The sequence below is a fragment of the Neofelis nebulosa genome, chromosome 11 (genome assembly GCF_028018385.1).
Source record: "Neofelis nebulosa isolate mNeoNeb1 chromosome 11, mNeoNeb1.pri, whole genome shotgun sequence".
In the NCBI taxonomy this organism is placed as follows: Eukaryota; Metazoa; Chordata; class Mammalia; order Carnivora; family Felidae; genus Neofelis; species Neofelis nebulosa.
Window position 1 is genome coordinate 76,829,601 of NC_080792.1, and position 27,433 is coordinate 76,857,033.

Consider the following 27,433-nt stretch of genomic DNA (forward strand, 5'->3'; position numbering starts at 1 on the left):
ATTGCAAAACTGTTCCTTTCCTCAACAGAGCTGTTAATTTTTCTCAAGAAATACATTGACTAAAGCTGTGCAGCGGACTTATCTGGCAAATATCTTTGGAGATATTTTGGGAAGCTCACTCATGTGCTTAAATGGAGAATAAATGACAGGAAGATTGAGGCACAGGTCCTTTCTTGTCTCCTGTTGCCCTGAGAATATTGCACAACTGACTCCTAAGAACGTTGCTGCAGGTAACAAAGACTGTCTGAAAAATGGCAGCCGTCATGCAAAATGGTCGATGAGCCTGCAGGCAAACTGCTATAAAAATGACCCTCGAGCATCACAGAGCCCATAAACCTTAATTCACAGATAACTGTCATTACTGGCCAAAAGCCACTGGGCTGTCAACAAATGAAGCCAACAGATTTGAAGTCAAAAAATGCTAATGGCTGGAGTCAACAGGTGTGGCAAGGAGAAGGTGCACACAGACATCGGAGCTCACGGGCCCTGGAAACCCCGGTACAGTAACCAATGCTCATCACAATTTCCTCAAGATGACCTGTGCTCAGAAGGCCACTGTTAAGAAGACGAGCACCCAGACAAATTAGTTGATGTATATTTGTCTTAAGCTATCATGTTTAAGTAGCACTTAAAAGGGTAGGTCTAGTGACCCAGAAACGTAATTTGTGAAAGACCTCATACATTTAGTAGATAAGCAACAATACTATTTGGTATTAAACAGAGCATGTTTATGACTCAAAAACTCTCATGAAGGTACACGTGGATGTCCAATTGTGTCTCCGGCTATGCTGTCAGCAATTGACCCACATTATGGCATCGTCAGATTTTTATGGATACCTCGAGAATCTTCTGGAGCAGCTCAGGCACCCCTTCCAGGGCCATGGACGTGTTGTGGTAGTCCCGGTGCTGCAGAACGGCGCACACCATCTCGGGGTCACCAGTGCTCACAGCCTCGTGTAAAACTGGAAACCAAAATAGTGAAACGTCATCGCCCAGTAGTCTCATGCTCTCTGACAAATTCCTCAGCCAGTCTGAAAAGAATCTATAGATCAAAGACTAACATTTTCTTCAGAGACACAGAGGCTACAGTCCCACCTCACTTTTATGACCATGGCTGCTTAAAGCTAGCTCTTAACAGTGAAAAGAAAATACGGCACTCGTAGCCTCTTGATCAAACCAACTTCGATCCTCCCCCCACACCCCCTTTCTTCCCACTGGTTCTGAAATCCTGCGTGTCTTCAGAGAGCTGAGCTGGCTTTATCTGTGTGATCGCACAACTGTGGTCAAGTGGGGATCGGGCAGGTAGGGCTTATGCATCTCCTTGTTCAGCCAACATAAAATCACTCTGACCGACAGTATGATAGATAGCTTGCAGTCAAGTGAAATGCCAGGGTTTCACTGGAAAAGGCTACTTTTAGCCATAATTTGTTTTTGATTTTGCCTATGCTGACAGATTCACTGGAGTTAACATCACATTCCTCAGAGGGAGTCCGGCCTCCATACTCGTGTATGGTACAAGGGTTTGTACTCAGAGCTGCTTTCTGGATAGGAATCACCCTCTACTGAGGGCTTCTGGCCCAAGACACAATACTGACCATCGTGCTGCAGGCCAGCCAGCAAGCCTCCAAGGCCCTCATCAACTCACCCCAGTCCCTGGTCCCAAGAGAGAAAGAGTCTTAAGGTAAAGATAACCTGAGGACAACTATAATTGGGACTGGCCTTTATTCAGTTTGGTTTCAGATGAAAACAAAACAAAAGGTTTTCAATTTGATTTTAAAAGTATACTTGCCTGTCCATCCCTCACGATTTTCTTTTGTAACATCTGCTTTATGTCGGAGCAAGACTCTAGCAGATTCCAAATGTCCCAGAGAAACAGCAAGGTGCAGTAAGGTTCGACCTCGTGGATCCAGAGCCTCCACATTCTGTGAAGTAAACACTAGTGTTTACAGGATCGTATACTGTATATTATATCAAAACATGGAAATGTGTTTAAGAGATAAAATTTAGTATAAAAATCGGGGCGCCTGGGTGGCTCGGTCAGTTAAGTGTCCAACTCTTGATTTCAGCTCAGGTCATGATCTCACGGTTCGTGAGTTCAAGTCCCAGGTCAGACTCTGAGCTGGCAGTGCAGAGCCTGCTTGGGATTCTCTCTCCCCCTCTCTCTGCCCCTCCTGCTCACGCTCTCTCTCAAAATAAATAAATAAGCTTAAAAAATTTTTAATTTAGTATAAAAATAGAAAATAGAATTTACACATTAACTACAGAAATATGTAGGAAAATGAATGCTTGCACATGGGCGTGGTTGAAATATTAATTTGGCTGTAAATAAAGATGATAACTACTGAGTTCATCTTTCTATAAAGTTAAATGCCTAATAAATAAACGTTGGCTATAAGCCTCAGATAATGAAACACATCTTTTGCTCTCAACGGCACTCAAAGTAAGACTAAGTAAAAGCTAGGAGCTTTCATGAAATGCAGCCACCCTCTGACACAGAACATGGGGGATTTCTCAAGCATATGTCAGCACTCAGGTCTAGAACAGGAAGTGTAGGACTTCAAGCAAAACTGAAAGTTCGGAAGATAATTTGGGTCAGAATAAAATTACATTCTCTAGCTGGGTTCCCATCAAAACGCCACTCTCATTACTCTGAACGGATTTCCAAGCGCCCTAACGTAGCAGCACCATCCACGGGTCCTGTGACACATGACCTGCCAGGCGTGTATGTGGACATATTTATAGGTAAATGTGAGAACAAGCACATGCCGTTTTGGTCCATTTCCCCTTGAAGGTTTACTTCCCCGTGCCAGACACAGCGGTTTGGCTTTCGCTCTTTATGCCTATTCCGGCCTGCCCTCTGCCACCTGCGTTGGGTGGCCAGAGCCAAGTGGCAGTTTCTCTGGCGAGAGCTCAGTCTGAACGCTGAATGCTGCCTTCCAAAGATGACACTGAACGTTCTTCCAAGGACACAGTAAACTGCCATGGGACTTTTGGGATATAAAAGTGCCATCTACTTCTTAGAAGTGCTTTCTCTTGATTTGAGATGCCAGTTGCTACGCAGCCTCCACAGATACCCAGAACATGCCACGTACTGGCCATAGGGGAGGAGGGCAAACAGAACGAGGCAACTGCTGTCCACCAGCTACTGAACTTCCCTGCTTTGCTAATTGCATCATGGCCACTCTGCAGTGAAGACAGGAACTGTTATCGAGGAATAACAGCAGTGGCGGAAGGCATTCTGCTGAGTGAACACACGTCCTCCTGGACCAATCCCAGGCCTCAGTGTTCTCTCAGGCACTGGAATACCAACACATCTCCTGGCATGGGGCCCAGGGCACCTCCCAGGATTCCCTGGCTTTTCCCAAGGGTATGGCTTGTCTATCTCACCAAAGACTGAGAATTCCAAAGGGCCAGATCCAAGTCTCATATTTCTTAGCTTCCTCCACCACCCTAGTCTCTACTCTGCAGTAAATCATTGTTTTTAAAAAAGTAATACAGCTAAGACTTTTAACTGAGTTGAAGTTTAGCAGGAAAGAAATAATTAGCAAATTCATTATTTCCTTACACATCTGTTATATAGACTGTTTTCTCACCGAACAAGTTCAGTCTACAGGAAAGGTGTTGGGTTTAGGACACAGCCTGACATACAGGAAATGCTTAACAATATTTATCACAGAAACGGGGAAATTCTACCTAATGCAGTTCACACCCCAGGACAAAACTAACATCTCAGACTAAGGACTGACACCCAAGCTCCTGGGCAACCACTAGATATGATATGTAAAATCAAAGCCAAATACACTAAGTTGTTGGCTCTTTCCTATTTTGAACCACAGGTAAAACCATATGTATGAGATGGACAGCAGCACATTGTATTTTGCTAATTGTAGCTCTGAAGGGCCTCATGTGTCTCTTTCTCCTTTGAAAGGAGAGAAGGAAAGAAGAATACTACATTATGGTGACTATTATGAAAAACAGTGGATGACTGTGCCAGGGGCACCTGGGTGGGCTCAGTCAATGAAGCATCCAACTCTTGATTTCAGCTCAGGTCACGAACCTACGGTTCGTGGGTTCGAGCCTCGTGCCTGGCTCTGCAATGACAGTGTGGAGCCTGCTTGAGATTCTCTCTCTCTCAATCAATCTCTCTCTCTCTCTCTCTCTCTCTCTCTCTCTCTCTCTTTCTCTGCCCCTCCCTGACTCATGCTCTCTTTCTCCTTCAAAATAAATAAACTTTGAAGTTTTGTTTTTTTTTTTAAACAGTGGACGATTAAAGTAGAAATTAGCAAAACAGGATAGCAAATCAATACAGAAAAATCAACAAAACCAAAAATTGGTTCTTGGTAAATATCAACAAAACTGACAAACTTTCAGCTAGTTTGACCAAGAAATGAAAGAGAAAAGACTCCAGTTACTGAAAGGAGGAATGAAAGAGGGGATATCACTACCAACTCTACAGAAACACAAAATATTTAAAAGGAATACTATGAACAACTGTATGCCAACTGAGTAACAGAACTTAAATGAAAGGCACATATTCCTAGACAGATACAAACTGGCAAAACTGACTGAAGAAAAAACAGAAAATCTTAACAATTTCTTTTTTTTTTTTTCTCAACGGTTTTTTTTTTTGTTTTTATTTATTTTTGGGACAGAGAGACAGAGCATGAACGGGGGAGGGGCAGAGAGAGAGGGAGACACAGAATCGGAAACAGGCTCCAGGCTCCGAGCCATCAGCCCAGAGCCTGACGCGGGGCTCGAACTCACGGACCGCGAGATCGTGACCTGGCTGAAGTCGGACGCTTAACCGACTGCGCCACCCAGGCGCCCCGACAATCTTAACAATTTCTAACAAGTGACTGAATCAGTAATTTTTAAACTTCTCAGGAAAAAAAAGTCTCAGGCCCAGATCACTTCACTGGTGGATTCTACCAAACATTCAAAGAATTAATATCAATTCTTCACAAACTCTTCCAAAAAAATGGAAGATAAAGGAAAACTTCCCACCTCACTGTAAGAGCCCAGTATTATCCTGACGACAAACGCATCACAAAAAAAGAAAACCACAGCCCACTACCTCTTACAAACATAGATGCAAAATCCTCAACAATATATTAGCAAAACAAATTTAGCAACACATAAAAAGAGCTGTTCAACACCAGGACCAAGTGAGATTTATCCTGAATGCAAAGGTGGACTAACATCTGATGATTAGTGTAATATATCATATCAATAGGATAAGATAAAATAAAAAACGCATTATCATCTCAGTAGATGCATGTGAATGTGCTCTGAAATACTAACCTTCAAAGATGATGGTATTAGAAGTGGGGCCTCTGGGAGGTGCTTAGGTCATGAGGGTGGGGCCCTCATGAGTGGAATTAGTGTCTTAGCAAAAGAGACCCCAGAGAGCTTGCCAGCCCCCCTCCCACCATGTGAGGACACGGTGAGAAAGCTACTGCTAGGAACCAGGAAGAGAGCTCTCTCCAGCCACCACACCTAATCTGCTGCACCATTTTCTTGGACTTAGAGCCTCCTGAACTGTAAGAAATTAATTTCCATTGTTTATAAACTATGCCGTCTATGGTATTTTGTTACAGCAGCCCAAACAAGACTAAGCTCTAAACTGATCATAAGCCCAGGGCACCTGGCTGGCTCAGGCAGTTAAGCATCCGACTCTTCAGCTCAGGTCATGATCTCACGGTTCGTGAGCACACAGGCTGCTTGGGACTCTCTTTCTCTCCCTCTCTCTCTGTCTCTCCCCGGCTGGTGCTGGCTTGCTCGCTCACTCTCTCTCTCTCTCTCTCTCTCAAAATAAATAAACTTAAAAAAAAAATAAATTGAGGGGCGCCTGAGTGGCTCAGTTGGTTAAGTGTCAAACTTCAGCTCAGGTCTTGATCTGGCAGTTTATGAGTTCAAGCCCTACATGGGGCTTTGTGTTGACAGCTCAGAGCCTGGACCCTGCTTCACATTCTGTGTCTCCCTCACTCTCTGTATCTCCCCAGCTCATGCTCTGTCTCTCTCTCTTTCTCAAAAATAAATAAAGATTAAAAAAGTTAAATTAAAAAAAAATAAGTTGATCATAAACCCAAATGTAAGAGCTAAAACAACAGAACTCTTAGAAGAAAAATAGGAGTACGTCTTTGTGACCTTGGGTCAGATAAAATCTAATCAGATACAAAACCAAAAGCATAAGAGACCAAAGAAAATACAGACAAACTGCACTTCACCAGAATTGAACACTTTTGTACCCTCACATGATATCATAAAAAAGGTAAAAACAAAAAACAAACAAAAAAACATTCCACAGAATGGGAAAAAAATAGTTTCAAGTCATTTATCTGATAAGGGGCTAGTATCCGGAATATATGAAGAACCTTAACGTCTCCAGAATAAAAAAGACAAAATAACCCAATGTTTAAATGAAAATAGAATCGGAATAGACATTTCTTCAAAGAAGATATGCCAGTGCAAAGAAGTACGTGAAGAGAGATTCAATCTCACTAACCACTAGGGGAATGTCAATCAAAACTGTAGTGAGGTAGCACTGCACACCCACTAGGATGACTGCAGTCATGAAGACTAGCAAGTGTTGACATGAACGTGGAGCAGCTGGAACCCTCACACACTGCTGGTGGGAATGTAAAATGGGTGCAGCCAATTTGGAAAAACAATCGGCAGTTCCTCAAAATGTCAAATATAGGGGCGGCTGGGTGGCTCAGCTGGTTAATCACCCAATTTCAGCTCAGGTCATGATCTCGCGGCTCGTGAATTCGAGCCCCGCGTTGGGCTCTGCGCTGACAGCTCCAGACCCTGGAGCCTGCTTCAGATTCTGTGTCCCCTCCATCTCTCTCTGCCCCTCTCCTGATCTCTCTTTCTCTCTCAAAAAGAAACAAACATTAAAAAAAAATTTTACTAAAAAAAAAAATAACTCGAGTGTGGGTTAAAAAAAAAAAAAAGTCAAACATAGAGTGACCATATGACCCCACAATTCCTCTCGTATTTACCCAAGAAAAAGAAAAACACACTCATATGAAAATTTATACACAAATGTGCATAGCGGCATTATTCATGTAGCCAAATAGTGGCAGGGGGGAACAAAAATATCCATCAGCTGGTAAATGGATAAACAAAATGTGGTACACCCAGACAATGGAATATTATTCGGCCATAGAAAAGAATGAAGTACTGATAAATACCACACGTGGATGAACCTCCAAAACGTGCTACATGAAAGAAGCCAGACACAAAAGGCCACATACTGTATGATTCCATTTGTAGGAAGCATCCAGAACAGGCAATCTATAGAGGCAGCAAGTAGATTCGTGGTCGCCTGGGGCTGAAGAAGTTGAGGGGGAATCGGGAGTGATTCAGGGGGATGGGGTTTCTTTTTGGGGTAATGAAGATGTTCTGGAATTTGATAGTGGTGATGGTGACACAACTCAGCTAATATACTAAAAACCACTGAATGATACACTTTAATGGGTGATTATATCTCAACAAAGATGTTTAAACAAAAACCTACGTAAAAAAAAAATCCTACGTATGTATGTGCTTTATGTAATACATACAACTACCTATTATCTATATACTGTTTAACGAATTGCTTAATTTCGGTTGGACTTCAGTTTGCTCCCTTGTAAACTGGGAATAAAAAACACCTACCTTCCAGAGTTCTTACAAGAGTTAAGGCACAATACTTAACCCCGTAGAAGCACTAAGAATTAGCTCTTATTATCATACACCCACATATGGAGTTTCATATAAGCTGAAACTTTCTCCCTAACAGGGATCTGTTCAAATTTCATTACAGTTGATATAAGGGTCTCCAACCAACGACATTAGCTCGGTGGGCGAGAGCTTTTGGAATTAAACTGGAATTCACATTGGAAGCTGATCACTTTGGTTTTTCCTTTAGCTTTCTTCAATCATGAACTGTACCAAATGAAAAATGCTCACCTCTTTAAATTATAACAGTTCCCCCAAAGAGGAAGAGGAATGAGAGTTCTGCACATCTCCTTCCTATGTGCTAATTTAAGCCCACTAACTTTGCTTGCTCCAAGCCTTGTTTACATCCTGCCGCCCTCCGGAGGCAGGAAGAGGCCAAGCTTTGAGTGTAGGCTGCAGAGCCAGATGACAGGCCCGCTTCCAGGCCCTGACTGGCCTCAGGTGAATTTCTCAAACCTTCTGGGCTTCCCCACCGCACCTAGCACCTCGCACGAAGCAAGTGCTTCATAAACTTTCACTGTGACCTCTTGCAGGGCCTCCGGGAAGAGGCTGCTAACTGGCCTTCCATTCTCTCAAGAGTCAACCAACCTCATTCCTGTGCATCTCAGACTGCCCTGGTCCTCTGCGGCTGTGGCCCACACTGACTCCCCCATCCCAAATCAGGCAGGAAATGGTACCCATGGGTGTAATTCCCTCCGGTGAGCCTGAGCCCCCAGGGCCACGGGAGAGCACCCGAGAGCAGGCTAGCTCTTCGTCTTGGATGCCTGGCTCCTGGCAGGATGCCAGCCAACAGGCGCCAACCTGAATGTGCACCCAGTGCCCGACTTGGCCTGCCGTAGACTGGGGCGAGAACCCCGGGGTGGCTCCCTGTTCAGCTCTGAGTACTGCTGCTGCCTAGAACATCCTCTTCCTCTTGTCCTGATGGTGGTGGGCTTTCACCTGCTGGCTTCCTAACTGGGGGCTGGCCCTCGAGTTGGGCCTCATCTGCCACCCTCCACCCTACTGGGTCCTGGGTCCCCCCCCCTCGCCCCCCCACACATATAAGGTACATTGCTGACCTTTACATATGTCCCTGTTAAGTGTTCGCTCATTCTCCCAGCATCCGTAAGAAGGCCGGAGATGTTTAACAGACCTCTCTACCTAAGTGACAAACATCATAACCATGACACAAATCATCTCCACTGCACAACTTCAAGGCCCCACTGAATATTAAAGACCACAGAGCCGATGCGTTAAGAGGCACTTAATGAAGTGCTTCTGCTGAGCCAACATGGAAAGCCTAAAACTACTGCAGAGTTGGCAAACTCCACACTCCAGCTTGCAGCAAGACCTCGGGGTGGGGGCTGACTCACACACACTCACAAACGTGCCTGTCCTCTTCCTCTGGATGAACTTGATTCTTTCTGTGCTGCTGCTCTTAGAACAAAACACAATTCTTACAGCCACCCGTGTGCCTGCTTCAAGTCTCACTCGTGGGATGGAAGGAATGAAGGACCGGCCAGCAGAGGCTTTCTGGCAAACAAAACGCCAAGTGAAACAGCTGCTTGTACTGCTGGGCGACAGGAACTTTTTGTTTTTAATTATGCAGCCAGTATAGGTTCCTTGCAGAAAAACTGGAGCATACAGAAAAGAAACAGAATCACAGCAGCAATGATGACACAGGAGGTTACTCCCATTTACTATGCGGCCGCACTCTCCGATCTGTTCTCTGCCTTATTGTCCACAACTGTGAAATGGAGGTACTTTTATGGAAAGTAGAATGGAAGGGTTAAGAATACAGCACTAGGGCAGAGTCCAGCTTTCTGAGTCCACACCCTGGTGCAGCCACTGGCTAAGCATGCAACTGAGCCTCTCTACCTCATCTGGTCTCCTTATCTGTAAAATGGGGATCGTGATAGCATTCACTCCAGGGGATTTGGTGTAAGAATCAAATCTAAAAGTGCATATAATGCACTTTGCCACAGTGCCTGGCAAAAGAGTAGGCTTGCAGTGCTACTCTCCCTGTTTTTACAGATGAAACAATCCAGCAAGGGTGAATAACTAGCCCAGGCTCACAACGTAATCAGCATTTAACAGAGCTGCCTTTAAGTCCCAGAAGTAGGAAGCTGTTGCATCATCAAGAGATCTTGACAAATAAGAAAGCAACGAAGTATCTCCTGTCACATATTTTAATGATGGCCACGTTCAACTTCTTAACCCTGAACCGGTTACATAATTTGCAGGGCCTAGCAGAAAATGAACATGCAAGGCTCCCTTTTCCAAAAAAAATAATGAGGAATTTCATGACAGTGACAGCAGAGCATTAAACCAAGCACAGGCCCTTGCTGACCACAGGTAGCACACACACCCTTGAAGCCAGCCAGCCCCATCTCGACCCCTTCAGTGGCCAAGTTTCAGGACTGAGATTAGATGATGTGGTCATGACAGTCAAGCTTTCAGGGTGAAGATGTTCTTTATGAATACACTTAACTACCTCTTATCCAGAGGAAACTGGTATACTGGGAAATGGTCTACAGTGATAACCGGTAACAGAGGCAAAACCAAATAATTAGCAAGAATGAGTATTGTTCCTTTGATTCCCTTGACAGTACAAGTACACTCCAGGAAAATCTGCTGCAAAATTATAATTCTCTCATCACGAATGTGCTTAACATTTCTCAAGGGAAGAAGCACAGAGAACTTTCAATGGACATTTTTTTTTTTACACAGCTTACAGAATGAGGAGATAACTATGCCACATTTTTTTTTTTTAACTTTTATTTATTTTTGAGACAGAGAGAGACAGAGCATGAACTGGGGAGAAGCAGAGAGAGATGGAGACACAGAATCTGAAACAGGCTCCAGGCTCTGAGCTGTCAGCACAGAGCCTGATGCGGGGCTCGAACTCACAGACCGTGAGATCATGACCTGAGCCGAAGTCGGACGCCCAACCGACCAAGCCACCCAGGCACCCCACTATGCCATATTTTTTTAACTGTTTATTTATTTATTTTTGAGAGAGAGAGACACACACAGACAGAGCATGAGCGGGGGAAGGGCACAGAGAGAGGGAGACACAGAATCCAAAGCAGGCTCCAAGCTCTGAGCGGCCAGCACAGAGCCCAATGCAGGGCTCGAGCTCATGAACCTGAGCCGAAGTCAGACGCTCAACCAACTGAGCCACCCGGGCGCCCCTGACACATTTGAGACTATAACTGAGACTGTGTTCTTATCAAACAAGTTTTTCTATAGAGAAAAACTGCACTGCACTCAAACTCTTTTCTTCATCTCCAATGAATAGAAAGCCTGCTGTTTTCAGGAATCAGTGTTGAAAAAGTATGTGGTTTAATGATGATGATGAAATTGTCTAGCAAAAGGGAGCTTAGTTCTAGGACTTTCTTTGTACTTTATCTCACTATTTCACAAGAAACTGGGGGTAGCCCCAATACTGAGGAAGTGCAGATGAAAAACACAGCAGGATTGCCTGGGTCATTTTTCAACTGTCCAAGGTGAGACACTTTCAGCTGAGAGCAAAGTGATGGAGGATTCCCTCTGGGCCACATCCGGTAACAGAAAGGGAATTAAATCACCAGGTATACCGGGACACCTAATGGTGAGTCATTTACTCTGGGGGCATGATCTAATTAAGACCAATGACTCTTCCAATAAAAGTTTATTCTGTCTGGACACAGGGTTTAAATGAAAAAAGAGCAACTTTTGACTTCCAGTGGGTGCTCAACAGATTTTTTAAGCAACACACTGGATAAAATGAAGTCAACAAGAGTTACACCAAAGTACAAATCCTTACCCTAACTGCTAAGTACGTGAGCTTGTAACTTGACTGTACCAATAACTCCCAGAATTGTTGAGGTGCCTTTAACATCCGGGTTCCTCAAGCAAAACACTACTGACATTTTGGGCCAGATAATTCTGTTGCGGGGAGCTGTCCTGTGCAGCGTAGGATGGTGGGCAGCGCCCTTGATCCCTACCTCTAAGATCCCAGTAGCTCCCATTCCCTACTTATAACACAAAAATGTCTCCATGCATTACCATTGGGAGTCAGGAGGTGTGTGTCCAAATCACCTCCAATTGAGAACCACCGCTTTAAAGAGAAGGCAATAAATAAAAGACGAGGAATCAAAGCACTTTAGGACCAGAAGGGATTTTAAGAATCCTGTGCACCAGAGATTCTCAAACTTTGGTGTGTATCATCAGCCTCCCTGGGCCAGCGAGGGAACATGCCTTGCCCAAGGTCACAGGGCGAGTTAGAAGAACCTGGACTCCAAACCCCAACCAAGCCCTTTCATACAAAAAGGGTTGGGAGGAGGGGGGTGGGGGTGAGCGGTGCGTGCTGCTCTCACCTCTTTGGGAGAGGCAGTGGAGCCTAATTTGTTAAGACCGTGCACTCTGGAGCCAGTCGGCCGGAGTTAAAATCTCGACTTGGTATTTATTAGGCGGGCGACCTTACGCAAGGCACAGAAGCTCTGAGAGCCTGAGTTTCCTTCTATGGCAAATGTAATAAAGGTACCTACCTCCTAGGACTGTTGGAAAGGCAGTATAGATGCTTTATAAAGCCCTCGGCACAGGGCCTGGCACACAGTAAGCACTCCGATACACGTCCTACTATTACTGTCCCACGGCTGCAGAGGTGAAGAAGGGGTCTGCGGGCCCCGAAGGCAGAGGGCTAGAGATGGGCTCAGGGGCTCGAAGCGACCCCTGACTCCCCCCACCCCTCACCGTGGGCGGACCCCCGCCCCGCCCCTCACCTGGCCCCGCAGCTCCTTCTCCAGCTGCCGGTAGTCGTTGTTCCAGACCAGGAGGTGCAAGGGGAAGTGGCCGCTGTTGTCGCGGGTCGAGGACATGGCGAGAAGGCCGCAGCCGGGCCCTCACCGCCCGCTTGACAAGCCTCAGCCTCGGCGGGGTCTCCGGTGCCCGCCCGGCGGCCGGCGAGAGAGAGAGAGAAAACGCAGCAAGCGAGCGGCACGGTACGCGGCGGGGCGGCCTACGGGCCGGGTGCGGGGCGCGCGGGAGGTCGGGGGTCGCGGGCCGGGTCGGGGACGGGGGTCGGCCGCGCCCACCCCGCGCCCCGCCGCGCTCCCGCCCGCGCTGACAGCTCCCGAACCGACTTCTGCGGGCCGAATTGCCCCAAACTGGGAAGTGCGCGGGGCGAACCACCGCACACCGAGGCGGGGGGAGGCGAGGCCAGCCACCCGGCCCGTGGTCGGCCCGATCCCCCCTACCCCCAGCTGCGCACCGGGAAACACAGTGCAATCCCAAAACAGAGAGGAAGCTCTCTTCCTTAGCCCATGATCTCGACGTGGAAAACTCGGCCTACCCGTCACCAGCCCCTTTCCCCCTGCTCCAGCAAGCTCACATGGTTCGGCCCACAACTGGGCCTCTTCCATCGGCTCTGAGTTCAGGGGGTGACAGCGGAGGCCTGGACCAAACCATTCCAGTAACTGACTCCCTTGCAGCCTTTTTGGAACTGGGCAGTGCATGCATGATTGGCCAGAAGCCATTTTGGAAGTGGGCAACACCAAACAAATTTAAAGGAAGACTTCTAAACTCTGGAGAAGTGGCGTTAAAGATTTGAATAACAAGGAGACAGTTCTTTCTCAGGGTTTCTCAACATCAGCACGTTTTAAAGTGAGCAGTTTTCTTTCTGTGGGGGTTGCCCCGTGCTTTGTAGGATGCCTTTCTATCCACGAGATGCCACTAGCACTCCCCGCCCCAAATGTCTCCAGACACTGCCAAATAACCCCTGGAAGAGAACCATCATTCCCAGTTGAGAACCACTGTTCCCATCTGGACTCCGAACTGGGTGAAGATTCAAAGTTACCTATGGCAGTGGTTTATCCCACATATGAGGCTCATCTATTTTTGAAGCTAGCCAGTTGAATTTTGGATTATGGCAGAAAAGGCCATACTTGGGTAGATACTACCCAAACGTGACCACAGCTTGCAAATATTAAGTTCATTCTTTGGATTTCAACCTAAGGCACTACAGCTCTTTGATTCAATGAAGAGCCAAGTCAACTTGACAGCTACTCACCAGTGTAAGCTATTTGCACAGTTGTCTACAACGAGACCACACAGCTGGGCAAAGTTATTTAATGCATCCTGAAAGCATACCCTCCACCTCCCCTGCTTGTGCACATCCAGCTTTTCAGATGCCTGCAACAGCAGCTGTTCAAGAAGCCTGGCCTAATCCATTGTCCACACGTGTTGAGTCCAGAAGATTTGTGAGTCTGTGAACCAAAACAGGATGCAGGAGCATCAGGATGGCACCCAGAGGCTCTCACTCTGGAATGTGTGAGAATTATGCAGCTATTCCTACACCACACATTTATCAAAATAGAGAGGCGGCTGGGGGCGCCAGTGTGGCTCAGTTGGTTAAGGGTTTGACTCGATGTAGGCTCAAGTCGTGATCTCAGTCATGAGATCAAGCCCCACCAACAGGCTGCTCGGGATTCTCTCTCTTCCTCTCTCTCTGCCCTCTTCCTCACACTCTCTTTCTCTCAAAATAAATAAATAAACATTGAAAAAAAAACAAAACAAAAACAAAAACGGAGAGATGGACCAAAACCAGGGCTTCTTTGATCTCTTCCAAGACTTCCTATCTTTTCAGATGCTTTGTGAAATTTAATCTTTAGTCTTTCTGTTCATCGTTCCATGTTTATTAAACATCTTTCCTATTCATAAGTTGAAAAACTCCACAGAATATCTAAAGTCAAAACAGTGCCTGGCCCTTAAAAGGCATCCAGGATTTGCAGAATGGAGATCACGGTTGCATTTACATACAAGACATACAATAAATATTCATTAGCATAGGGTCACATCTCTTCTCTCATGCTGATTAATCTCCCCTCACTGTGTTCAGTTCACCCCATCCCATAAATCATTGTAGGCTATTATTCTTCTCAAAAACAAAAAAATTGAGATTAGAAAAGAATAGTAATACCAAATATCAATAATAGTGGGAGCTACTATTATTGAGTGCTTACTATGAGGCAGGCACACCACATTTTTCTGTTAAGTGATTCCATTTGTCTTTAGTCACACAGTAAATACTTAGCTCTGCAGGCCATATATGTTTCATGGAATATTCTTCATCCACTTCATCTTCTCCTTTTTCTTCTTTACAACGCTTTAAAAATGTAAGAATCATTCTTATGTGGCAGAACATGCAAACAAAACAAAACAAAACGAAACGAAACAAAACAACCCCGTCCCATCAGCTCCATTTTGCAGATGAGACTAAAATTGCATTCAAAGAAACATCTAACGTTCCTTATTTTACATATTTTATTGTAGATCTACCACAACATAATATAAGCTCCATAAAGACAGGAAATTTTGTCTTCTTTGCTCAATTTTTCTCCAGCGCTGGGAACAGTGTGTGGAACATAGATGGTCCATAAATATTTATCGACCAAAAGAATGAATAAGTGAGTGAACTTGACCAGTTATATTAAGTGACTTAACTATTGATTGCCTCAGGAAGGCTGTGGCTGCAGAGCTCTGGCCACTAGATTTTGCTGTTTCCCTTGGTATTAATCAGTGCGGGGACAAAGAATCTCCTCCAGAAAGGGAAACCCAAATTGAAGAAAACTTGCAAGGAGGGCAGAAGATGCTGCCCTCACTCAAGATGGCGACAAGGCAGCGTGCCCCTTCCTGTCACGTGACCTGTCCGTCATCGAAAGGCCCCTCCCCGCGCGTGCGTGCTGCGCCGCGGCTGCGAGGCGCTGAGGGGAGAGGCGCCGCCGCCAGCGCTGCCGCCGCCGCGGGGACCCGTTAGAGCGGAAGCACTGCCGCCGCCGCCTTCGCTGTCCCCGGGACCCTGATTCCCGGCAGGTGGGAGGCGGGAGCCATGTCGAAGCGGCTTCGGAGCAGCGAGGTGTGCGCGGACTGTAGCGGGCCGGGTGAGTCGCACCGGCCAGGCCCGCTCTGCTCAGCTCTACTCTGAGGGACCCGTGCCCCGGGGCCGCCCCCTCGGGTCGGGCGGGTCCCGGCGGCCGAACCCCACACTTGGGGTCACGGGGAGGAAGAGGCGGGGAGGCCTCGGAACGGGACCCGTCCCGGGCCTGTCAGAGCCGGGCGGGAAAGGGGGCCGCCGCCCTCCCGTCTCTCCCTCCCCTCTCATCCCCACTCATCCCCTCTCGTCTCCTCTGTCCCAGGCCGGGCGGGGAGGCTGCGGGGTCGGGGCCGCTTCCCCAACAGGAAGGGGCTTGGGCAATCCACAGGAAGGCCAATTACAGAAGTAAAATGCGAGCGTTCTCCCGGCTGCGGCCCCCAGAGGCTGCAGGTGTTCCCTCCCTCCCCTCACAGCCCCCCCGGACCCCCGCCCTGCGAGGGGGCCCTGCCCAGGGTGGGCGCACTCATCGCTTCCGTCCACCGATACTCTCCAGGGGACTCCCGTAGATGATTTCCCTGCTCCTAACATCCCGGTTCCCACTCCACCTCCACCGGGGAGAATCTCCAGGACTTCAGGGTCTTGGAAACACATCCAGCACTTGGGAGGCAGTGCGTGTCTTGAGTTTTGGGATCTGGACGGCCTGGGTTCAAACTAGGTTTGCCTGTGGGTGACCTTGGGCTGGTGATTTCATTTGGCCCGGCCTTAATTTCCTTATTTTTCCGATGGAGATAATTGGGAGAATCACATTCATTGGTAAGAGTCAATGAATATTCTTGGGATTATCTCATCAAAGTTTGTTTCTTTTTTGTATTGTGGTGTTTGGGACAGAACCTTTGCAGTCTCTTAAAGCTAGAGTTGAGTTTCTAAATCTTACATTAATTACAACCTACAAAACAAACAAAATCACTGGCAAATAGACACACTTGGGAGCATTCGGGCAGGATAGGCATATGGGTGCGTTGAAAGGCCAAAGCCATTCTTCCCTGTGTAATTTTCAGATTTAGAGTTCAGATCCCTCTTAGCAATTGGAACTGAATTGACAGGTCTCTATGCTATTTTCTGTGCTTGGATTTTGAGTGCTTTGAAATTTGAAGTCATTCAAAGGTAAGATGGCTTTCTTTGGTATGTTAGTGTCCAATTAACAACCATAACGTAATCATTGCACAGCAGTGTTTTTGCAACTGCTCTGAACTTCATCTTGTCATGTGGAAGTGGAGACTGATTTTAAATAGTACTGTGATAACTCAAACCTTATGTGGTTATTTCATGGCCTGTGTAGTGCAAGTGGGGTTACCAGTTTCCTTTGAAGATGGGGAGGAGGGTGGAGAGCTGAAAAAGAGGACCTCAAGTTAGTGTGGGTTATACAGACTCCATCGTATTCTCTAAAAAAGTTATTTGTTCCACTTCCTTATTTTCTTGTTTGCAGTTGAACTTTTCTGTGATGTGTTTGATTCACATGAGTCTAGGTTCAGACTTCCTCTTGGAACGTGTGTTCTTGACTCCCCACTAGTTGGTAGGGGACAAAGGAAAGCTGAGTTCTCCATTGCCATGCTTCTGACTGTCTTGCCCTTGTGCAGCATTTTGTGCGTATTTCAGAACGTTTTCTCTTTCATTGTATCGTTTTAGTTGTCTCAAATGCCTAATCTACAGAGACTTGAGTCATTTCCTTCCTGTTTTGAATATAATTAGGCTACCTTGAAATGTTGTGTGAACTTGAGCAGCTAGGAATTTGCGCTGCCTTTTCTACAGAGCCCTAGTCAAAGAGTCACCTCTTTCTCTTAGGGGTCCCTTTAAAAATTCTGATGACTGCGAAGCCCTTCTCTCTGGAAAATGCACATTTAGTCACTCTTTCACACGGAATTCATGTTATAATTCCTTCATGGGGTCCCGGACATTTCTGAAGCTCATTTGTGTTGTTCTTGGAGTCCTGGTCAGGAAGCCCCAGCACAGAACATTTAGGTAAACTGGGAAGGTTCTACCCAACGTCATAAGAACTCGATTTTGATTTTACTCTATTGTAAACATTCTAACATTTTTTTCCATGGGATTCTGATCCATGATGTTGAAGTGATGGAGAACCTTGCTTACTGGGTGTTAAATCCTTGTTGTCTTGTTCCTGTTTAGTTTTCTCCAAGAACACTGTGAATCCTCTGAATGATGTTTGAAAACCAAAGCTAGGTTTCAAACTAGTCTCCCCCCACCATAGTAGTAGCATGAGTACTGTACTACAAAAAGAAGTGTTCTTATGTATCTTTGTAGGTATCTTTCATTTTGATATTTTCAATTTCTGTTTTTCAGGATTCTATAGTCGTACTGACAGAGTTCTACTTCATTGAATGATTTTGTTTCTGTTTTGTTTCATGGCAAACACTTGACCATGATCACATCTTAGCAAATATTTCACTCTTTTTTTTTTTTTTTTTTTTTTTTTAGTGAATCTAGTTCATTTTAAATAGCTCCTCCTCAGGGCGCCTGGGTGGCGCAGTCGGTTAGGCGTCGGACTTCAGCCAGGTCATGATCTCGCGGTTTGTGAGTTCGAGCCCCGCGTCGGGCTCTGGGCTGATGGCTCGGAGCCTGGAGCCTGTTTCCGATTCTGTGTCTCCCTCTCTCTCTGCCCCTCCCCCGTTCATGCTCTGTCTCTCTCTGTCCCAAAAATAAATAAAAAACGTTGAAAAAAAAAAAATTTAAATAGCTCCTCCTCTGCACCCACCTACCCAGAAACCCCACTTGAGTCTTTTCGCTATAGTTGTGTTCGTCTGACACATTTGATGTTTTAAGTATTGACAAAACCTTTTTCCAGTTGTCATGAATTTCAGTGGCCTCTTGAAATATCTGAATGCTACTTAGAAAATAATTTAGAAAAGTTAGAACTGTTGATACTACTAAGTACTTACTATATACAAGGCACTTTACCCTTTCTGGCCACCCTCGCCTGAGGTGTGCTGTTATTCCCATTTGATCCATGGTGAGGATGCTCAAAGAAATTACTTGCCTGAGATCATTGTGCAAGAAGTGGCAGAGTTGGGGTTCCAACCCGGGCTGCTTGTCTGCAGAACCACCGTCTCAACCACCACACCCTCTGACTCCCAGGATTTGTCTCTGATTGAAATCATAACTTTTCATTGTAGGGTCGGACAGGGTTTGAATAAACTGTTAAACGTGGTAAAGATGGTGTACATGCATTTCAGAGATTTTTGTGGACATTGAAGAATTCTTAAATGGAATTCTTAGATCAGGCAGCTTGAGTGGCACCTATTGTCGCCCCATTGTGAGTCTGATGACATGGAGAAAGTCTGTTTTTATCTGGGGTTTCTAAGTATGTGTTCAGTTTACTTGCCCGGTGTGGATTATTCTTACTGCCTACCAAGTGCGAATTATTCCTGTCTCAGAGGATGTCTGCTGAAGTTCCGTGGGATTTCGTGGGAAAAAAGTATTGTACCCGCACCAAAAATATTACTCGTTTTTATTTTACATCTTTGCCTCTGTGAAGCTGCTGCCATTACAGCTTCTGTTCCTTCAGATCAATTGTAAGGTGGGAAGGGGGGGGGGGGGACTCAGCCGTTTATTTGAAATGAGTAATGGATGTCATAGAACATTTCCTAACAAAGGCCAGGTTCCTCAGTCTGTCCTTTGAGCCACATAGCCAAGCAGTTCTGTTGTCATGTTTCTTGCAGCTTTCTGCTAAGCATGGAGCCGTGTGGAGGTATGGCAGTAGATTAGTAGATTTGCTTCAGATAATGTGGATCATTCACTGACATGATTATGTTCTCTTGCCCTTTGTGGAGATGGGTTTGAGATGATTCATGCGTACCCTCTCGGCTTGCTTGTCTTATGTGCAATGAAGGAGCGAGCATCTGAGATGGACGATCCCATCAGGGCTACAGACTGTGGCCCTGGACCGGAAAGGAGACGGCTGCTTATCTAGGGCTTCGACTCGCGTTTAGTCTCATTTCACGTTGTGCCGAGTCAAGCCAACATAGGTGGCACCATCAGACAGGCTCACCAGCTTGGTATGTCCACTAGCATTCTAGAACAGCAGAAAGGTCTAGTTTTTCTGAAAAACCAAACCTCGGTCACCTGGGCCCGTCTGGCAGCATAGCAGCCCCCGGTGTCCCCGCCACTGAGATGTCATTCTTCCTTCCAGACCCTTCCTGGGCATCAGTAAACCGGGGGACTTTTATCTGTGACGAGTGCTGCAGCGTCCACCGGAGCCTGGGGCGCCACGTCTCCCAAGTAAGGCACCTGAAGCACGCGCCGTGGCCTCCCACGCTGCTGCAGGTAAAGAGTAAGGACTCACCCAGCATGTAATTGGAGCTTTCGGGGCTCTTGCTTTTAGCAACTAACATTTCTTCCACTGTGCTTCTTAAATCTTAACAGCAGTGTTTGAATCATAACTGAATAGAGGTGCCGTGCCTATCAGTGCTGTGTGTGAGAACTGAATCCGTTGTTTATGATTGTTTTTTTCCCCCTCTCCTAACAAATAAATCTGGCCCCAAAAGCTCAATTATAGATAGATAAATAATTGTTAAAGTTTTTTTGGTAATGTTTCACTGCTGACTTTCTAGACTGTCACCAGAAATTGTTGTTAAATGACCCATCTTTTCCCTATGCTATGATAAATGTTTCTGAAGGCTGCAGTCTCAGAAACTTTTTATTATGTTTCCTGCTTTGTTGGAAGCATGGACTGAGATTTCTCAGAAATTTCCGAAACATGTGATTTAAGCTTTCTTGAAGTTTTTCTTAACCAGTTAGAGACCAAATTAAGTTAACATGTGTCAGTTGAATGCCCAACACCCTGCTAAGTGTTAAGTGAGCTCTTTGTTTTATTTGGGGTTGAATGTCATGTCACCTGTACTTCTATTTTGGGGTACACATTCTTCAAGTTCCATTGGAACTCAGAATTAAGCATGTGTTTTGCCTTCATTTGTCTTGAGTACATATTTTACTAGATCTGTGGCAGCTGTACAACGTGTCCCTTAAACTTACCCATATAAACCAAGGAGCCAAAACAAGTGGGTTTGGGTCTCTGATGTGATGGTATCTGCACCAATACAAAGCACAGATGGGGCTGTGTCAGGAGCGTGCTTTGAAATGAAATTGGAAGTATGGTTTATTAATAACTTATGCTGAGAAGTTTCTAACAGCTCCATCTCATGTGAAAGTAGGAGTTTACTGCTCTCAGGTCTTTGTTTACAGATTTCATTATAGGGCCTGAAGAAAGTCCAGAGATGAGTAGTTTAAAATGCCAGGCTTGACCCTAAAAGATCAATTCTGAAAGTATGGCACATGAACCACCAGTGGTACTCAAGACAGATGTAGGTAATACTCAAGTATTTATTTTAACGGTAAGATAATGGCATTATCTTAATGTGTATAAGAGAACTTTAACTAGCACATCAAGCCACAATTGCTAGTACAAGTTTTAAAAAATGAGTGGATTTAAAGAAAAATATTAGGCGGATAGTCTAGACAGTATGTGGGTTGTTAGGAATCTTGAAAATAGTATTTGGATGATCAGGTTTGGGAAATACTGCACTAAAATGCCAAAGTACTCTTCCTCCATAATCTATAAGAACAATTTAGGGGCGCCTGGGTGGCGCAGTCGGTTAAGCGTCCGACTTCAGCCAGGTCACGATCTCGCGGTCCGTGAGTTCGAGCCCCGCGTCAGGCTCTGGGCTGATGGCTCGGAGCCTGGAGCCTGTTTCCGATTCTGTGTCTCCCTCTCTCTCTGCCCCTCCCCCGTTCATGCTCTGTCTCTCTCTGTCCCAAAAATAAATAAAAAAAAAACATTAAAAAAAATTAAAAAAAAAAAAAAAAAAAAAGAACAATTTAATCAAATCCTCTTAGGTCTTTAGCTGTCCTCCTGGTCAAACCTGAATCCTGCATGCAGGTTCATTGTTCTCATTCTAGAATCAGAAAGCAGTGATTTGTGGGATATCCCCATCATGCTAGTATTTGTAATGGGGCTTGGTTTTCCCAGTTCAGTTACTACAATTCCCAGGGAATATTTGTGGAAAGAAATTAAAATATGATTTTACACTGCTTGGTTTTAGATGGTTGAGACCTTGTATAATAATGGTGCTAATTCTATATGGGAGCATTCATTGCTGGACCCTGCCTCTGTTATGAGCGGAAGACGTAAAGCTAATCCACAGGATAAAGTACAGTGAGTGGAATGTTTAATACTTTTATTTCTTTGTGACACACGGGGCCCACTTAAAGGTGCACATTTACTTTTGACCAGCTTTCACAGGGCAGCACAGGAGGTGGGTACACTTCAGTTGTGCGTTGAGCCTTTTGCTTTTAGAAATGCAGAAGACCGGGCACAGGACCATCTCTTCTGCATGGTTGCATAGCACAAGTCAGTGGCTTCTCCAGTTCGAGACAAAGGCTCAGAGGCTGTTCATGTAATCAGATTTAAGCTTAGGTGCTCAAACAAGAGGCAGTCAGCCCAGAAATCTCGGTTCTGGGCTCCAGTCTGCCTGATGGTTCACCTATAGGATGGGATGAAATGCCCCTTCCTTGCAAGGTCACTAGGTCAATTACTAAAATTATAAAGAGGGGCCCCTGGGTGGCTCAGTCAGTTAAATGTCCCACTCTTGATCTTGGCTTAGGTCATGATCTCACGATTCATGAGTTTGAGCCCCACATTGGGCTCTGGGCACTGTCAGTGCAGACGGAGACTGCTTAGGATTCTTTCTCTCCCTGTCTCTGCCCCTCCCCCTCTTGTGCACTCTCTCTCATTCTCTCAGAATACGTAAATAAACTTAAAAAAAGTTTTAAAAAAGAGAATTACAAAGAGAGGAGAGGTGCTATAAAAAGCAAGTCCTCTGCAGTCCTGGCCATGAGAATGACTAATCGATGTTTTGAGACTGCACGTCTTAAACTCCTGCTGGAATTTATTTCTCTATTGTTCATTTTCTTCTCGAGTGGGAGATACGGGTCACTTCCTCTTCTTTTTACAACCTGAAGAATGGGGAATGTTGCATCTGCATTGCAAGTGAGCTGTTTTCCTTTTTGTTTTCAAACAGTCCTAATAAAGCAGAATTCATCAGAGCCAAGTATCAGATGTTGGCGTTTGTGCATCGCTTGCCTTGCCGGGATGACGACAGTGTGACTGCCAAAGACCTTAGCAAGGTGGGCCACACCTTTTAAAATCCCTACTGTTGCTGGATGAAACAGTGTATTGTTTTGCTTGAAAAAAAACTTAAAGACGAAGAAGGGAAAAACAACACAAAAACTCCTTTCTGTATGCTAAATAATTAATAACAGCCTTTTTTGGAATTGGTTTCATCTTTAATCTTAATTGAAATGGCAGCCATTCATCTTAGTGGAGGTATAAGGGCAAAGAGAAAAAATAAGTATGTATCTAGAAAACAATTTGTGTTTTTCAGATACCGTTTTATTTGTGGGGTTTTTTTGGGGTTTTTTTTGGTTTTTTTTTTTTCAGATACAGTTTTAAAGTTGTATTTCTAGGAGCACCTGGGTGGCTCAGTTGGTCAAGCATCTGGGACTCTTGACTTTGGCTCAGGCCATGGATTTCATGGTTCATGGGTTTGAGCCCCACGCAGTCGGTGTGGAGCCTGCTTGGATTTTCTCTCTCTGTCCCTCCCCTGCTCATACTCTCTCTTTCTCAAAATAAATAAATAAAACTTAAAAAAACATTTTTTAATAAAACAATACAATTATATTTCTATAAGTTTTTTGATTAACTTTGAAATAGGAATCATCCTTGAGTTGTTTCTAGAAGGGACTAGAAAGCTTGAGGGACTTCTTTAGGCATCCGGGTTGTGTACTGAGTAGGGTCTTCAGGAAGCAGGATGACTCAAAGCTGTAGTGCTCAGGATTCTTTATTATACTTGCAAAACGAGTAGATGGCTTTCTTTATGTGCGCCTTTGCATGTTTTTGAGAGATGCCCTGAGAAATCTGTATCTTTATTTTCAAAGCATTGCCTTTAGGAAATGTTCACGCAGAGCATGGGCACTCACAAGTCAGATTTTTTAAAGTTTGCATAGAAGTACATGTAATTGGGGGGCGCCTGTGTGGCTCAGTCAGTTGAGCGTCTGACTTCATCTCAGGTCATGATCTTGCAGCTTGTGAGTTCGAGTCCCGCGTTGGGCTCTGTGCTGACAGCTCAGAGCCTGGAGCCTGCCTCAGATTCTGTGTCTCCCTCTCTCTCTGCCCCTCCCTGGCTCATGCTCTGTCTCTCTCTCTCAAAAATAAATAAACATTCCAAAAAAAAGGAGTACATGTAATTGTTTCTGTTAATTAATAAGGCTTGGCATGGGTTTTTTTTACCAATTTAAAATTATTAAATAAGTTAATTTTAAAAATAAGGCATGGATATAGTTGCTGCAGTAGGTTTCTGCATTCTTAGATTAAGAGATATGGCATTTTGGACAATTCTAGGTTGGACATGAAGGAAAGCAGCTCATCTTCTGCATGTGTAAAAGCTTTTCTGCAGTGGTACAGAATTTGGTATACACAGGCCTATTTCAATAGACCCTGAAAGACTTGGTTAAAGTATTGTATACAGCGCCAAGAGTGGTGTTGTGGAGAGGGTGTGCTCTAAGGCAGAATCCTGTAGTTTATGTGGTGTGGGATATGCAGTATATGGAGCGGGCCAATAACAACAGCAGATGATAACAATGGTTATAAAAACAACAGCAGCTGTATTCTTTGAGCATTTCCTGTGTACCAGGCTCCATGCAAAGCACTTTGTTATATCATTGACTCCTTACAGTAACCCTGTGAATAATAGGTGGCATCATTATCACCATTTTAGAGATGAGAAAACGAAGGCTCAGATTGCTTAAAGAACTTCCACAGGGTCACACAACTTGAAGGGTGTATGGTTTGAAATTGAGGTCTTTGAGACTTCAGAACCATGTTCAACCCCCTTCTTATACTGCCTGTCACTCCAGGTCTGGCTGTGCCCCCTAGACAGATCATGTATCTGGGCCTGTCGGCTTTCCCAGCCCTTGTTTCCTTCTCAGTAAAGTGCACCTGGCCCCACCTGAGAGCCCAGAGGTGGTTGTGACCAGCAAGGGAGAGACTGTTTCATCCATCTTACTGAGCTAAATGAAGATTGTTACTCACGTAATTTATGGTAAAATGATCTGCCAGTTGCTCTAGTACACCGTTCTTTACGCTTTTAATAAACATTTTTTTGGTTTGTGTTTTTCAGCAACTCCATTCAAGCGTGAGAACAGGGAATCTCGAAACCTGTTTGAGGCTGTTATCTTTAGGAGCACAAGCCAACTTCTTTCACCCTGTGAGAAAAGCATGAATTGATTCAGATATTAAATTGAAACTAAGTGGGTTGTGTTTGTGTAGCCTTTAGTTTTATTTAATTTGTTTGTTTGCCTACTTTTTATTAATACTCAGGAAAAAGGAAACACCCCACTCCATGTTGCCTCCAAAGCAGGGCAGATTTTACAGGCGGAATTATTGGCAGTATATGGAGCAGACCCGGGCACACAGGATTCTAGTGGAAAAACTCCTGTTGATTATGCAAGGTAAGAGACCTAGATTCTGGTCGCTCCCTTGGTTAGGGATTATTTATATTGGGTATGATTCATTGTTAGGTGGCTAAATTGCATATGGTTAACATTTAACCCCTTGAAGTTAAGGATTTGCGTCCTATTATTTTGCAGATACAAACGAGCGCAGAGGCTGGCAAAGTCACAGAGGGTAGAGCCATTAACCAGTTAGCTTTCAGTCTTTCACGTGACTTAAAATGCAATGGTATTTGAGCCAAATCAAGTATCAAGAATTGCAGACCCCACCCCTCAGTTTTTTAACATGTTTAGTCATTGCTTGAACTTAAGAACAGATCTGTATGGATAGATCTATGATTAAACAAGTACAGGGTAAAATGTTAATTGTAGGTTTTAGGTAGCCGACATATGAGTGCTTGCTATAAAATTCTTCTTGGTTTAAAAACTTTGACTGTGAAATGCTGGAAGAATAAACAAATCCATAAGTTAGTCTTGAATATCCTTTAAATGATAGAAGGTGGCTTATCTTTCTTCTTCTTGCAAATTAACTTTATTAACTGCAAAGCACTGTACTCTTTTCTGCAGAGGATAAAATGGGTGAGATGACAAAACTGTGCCTTCCCAGAATTTATTATCTCATAGAGGAGATGATTCAGAAATGCATGAAAGAGTTAAATGAAGCAAGATAACATGGAATTCATTGCCAGAATGGACAACTCATCTTAAAAGGCATATATAGGGTTTTTTCATTGTGGCCTAAATCATTAAGAAATTTCTTTAGTTGGACTTTGAAAAATGGGTTGGATTTGGGGGTGTGAAAGAGAAGCTAAGTAAGACATTCCAGGTGAAAAAGAAAGGCCTGAGTCAAGTTCAGGAGGGAGGGATGGATAGGGCATGTTCAGCACAGCAAAGTGCTTCACTGGATAGAGCAGGGTGAGCTGAGATACTGAGGAATATAGTATTTCATCAGATCTGAGACTCCGCCGATTGTACGGGTCATAATTATCTCATATACCACTAAAAAATGAGAAAAAACTCGGACAATTTAATGATGGATGGGGGCACCTGAGTCGCTCAGTTGGTAAACATCTGACTCTTGAGTTTGGCTCAGGTCACAGTCTTGCAGTTTGTGGGTTAGAGTCCCGCATTGGGCTCTGTGCTGATAGCGTGGAGCCTGCTTGGGATTCTCTCTCTGCTCCTCCCCTGCTCTTTCTCTTAAAATAAATAAATAAACTTAAAAAAATAATGATGGATGTACCATCAATTGTCACATATTTCCTGATTTCACAGCTGTTTAAAAAAATGAGAAAAAAAAGATGCGTATCTCAGAAATCAAACGTGTAGTATGTTGGAGGAATATTCTGTAGTGTCTTGAATGGTGGGAAGATAAACTGACAGAAACTAGGCTTTATCTTTTAAGAGGAAGTGAGCCCTAGGTACATGGTACTATCACTTACATTGGAATTTCCTCATGTGTACCTTGCATATATAATAGTCTCTCAATGTAATAACCTATTTATGTGCCGTGTTACCAGAAGGATTTCAAACAGTTTAAATACTTATTTCATAAGTGACGAAAGGCAAACCTAATGTTTTCTGTTATGGAAATTGAAGTTAAGGATGTAAAATAGTTACAGGTGTGAGCTGTGTGTTCTTTTTGGTCTCTCCCTGAATTAAAGACCTTGAAGTGGTTACTAAACTCATCCAGAGTCAGACTGGCTGCAAGAGCCTCTAGGGGAAGGACCTTCTTCATAATACTGATGTTCACACTCATCCCATCCTGACTGATTCAGAATTTCCAAGGTTGGGGCCTGGATATCTGTATGTTTTCTAAAGCATTCTAATTCAATTTTGAGAACCTGTACTCTAGACCATTTATTAGTTTTATGTTGTACCTCCTTAGATGAAGTTATTCTTCATCCCTCCCAGAAGTCCATGATTTCCTTATTAAGTATTCTGTTTTGTAAATTAAAGGAAAGGGAGTAGTTCAGATTACAAAAAGTTTGTAGAGGTGGGAATAAGAGTAGACCTTGGAAGTTTACTTCACACAAAAGGTTGATTATTCTGAGAAGTTGCATTTGGTAAATTGCTCAGGTGTCTTGGAAGACATCTCTGTCCTTTTTTATTCTAGAGCCAGTGGCTGGTGAGGAATATAACTGGTACTTTGTTTTCTCTTGACAGGCAAGGAGGGCACCATGAGCTGGCAGAGCGTCTTGTAGAAATACAGTATGAGCTGACTGACAGACTAGCCTTCTATCTCTGCGGCAGGAAACCAGGTGAGTGAAAGGCTAGTGGCCTCTCCACACCTTCAGT

General features: G+C 44.6%; 2 protein-coding genes across 24 annotated transcripts in view; one reads left to right on the plus strand and one right to left on the minus strand.

Moving 5' to 3' along the window:
• Positions 1-12,848, minus strand: part of ANKRD13A (ankyrin repeat domain 13A) — a 33,344-nt gene extending 20,496 nt beyond the window's left edge. The window contains exons 1-3 of one of the 2 annotated variants that reach the window (XM_058691007.1): positions 12,471-12,846; positions 1,790-1,922; positions 838-962 (exon numbers count right to left, since the gene is read on the minus strand). In XM_058691007.1, coding sequence (XP_058546990.1) covers positions 838-962; positions 1,790-1,922; positions 12,471-12,566 — 354 coding nt within the window. In that variant the 5' untranslated portion in view covers positions 12,567-12,846. Of the gene's footprint in view, positions 1-837; positions 963-1,789; positions 1,923-12,470 lie in introns of both variants that reach the window. The other variant, XM_058691008.1, reaches the window with a different exon arrangement.
• Positions 12,849-15,429: 2,581 nt separating this feature from the next.
• Positions 15,430-27,433, plus strand: part of GIT2 (GIT ArfGAP 2) — a 54,023-nt gene continuing 42,019 nt past the window's right edge. For 13 of the 22 annotated variants that reach the window (XR_009250410.1, XM_058690987.1, XM_058690990.1 and 10 more), the window contains exons 1-7: positions 18,887-19,049; positions 19,764-19,897; positions 21,673-21,785; positions 22,651-22,756; positions 24,808-24,894; positions 25,008-25,138; positions 27,302-27,396. Coding sequence is in view for 20 of the 22 variants with exons in the window: in XM_058690987.1 (XP_058546970.1) it covers positions 18,902-19,049; positions 19,764-19,897; positions 21,673-21,785; positions 22,651-22,756; positions 24,808-24,894; positions 25,008-25,138; positions 27,302-27,396 (814 nt within the window). In the remaining 2 variants the exon portion in view is untranslated. Of the gene's footprint in view, positions 15,627-18,856; positions 19,050-19,763; positions 19,898-21,672; positions 21,786-22,650; positions 22,757-24,807; positions 24,895-25,007; positions 25,139-27,301; positions 27,397-27,433 lie in introns of those variants that run through there. The other 9 variants (XM_058691001.1, XM_058690992.1, XM_058690998.1 and 6 more) reach the window with 4 other exon arrangements.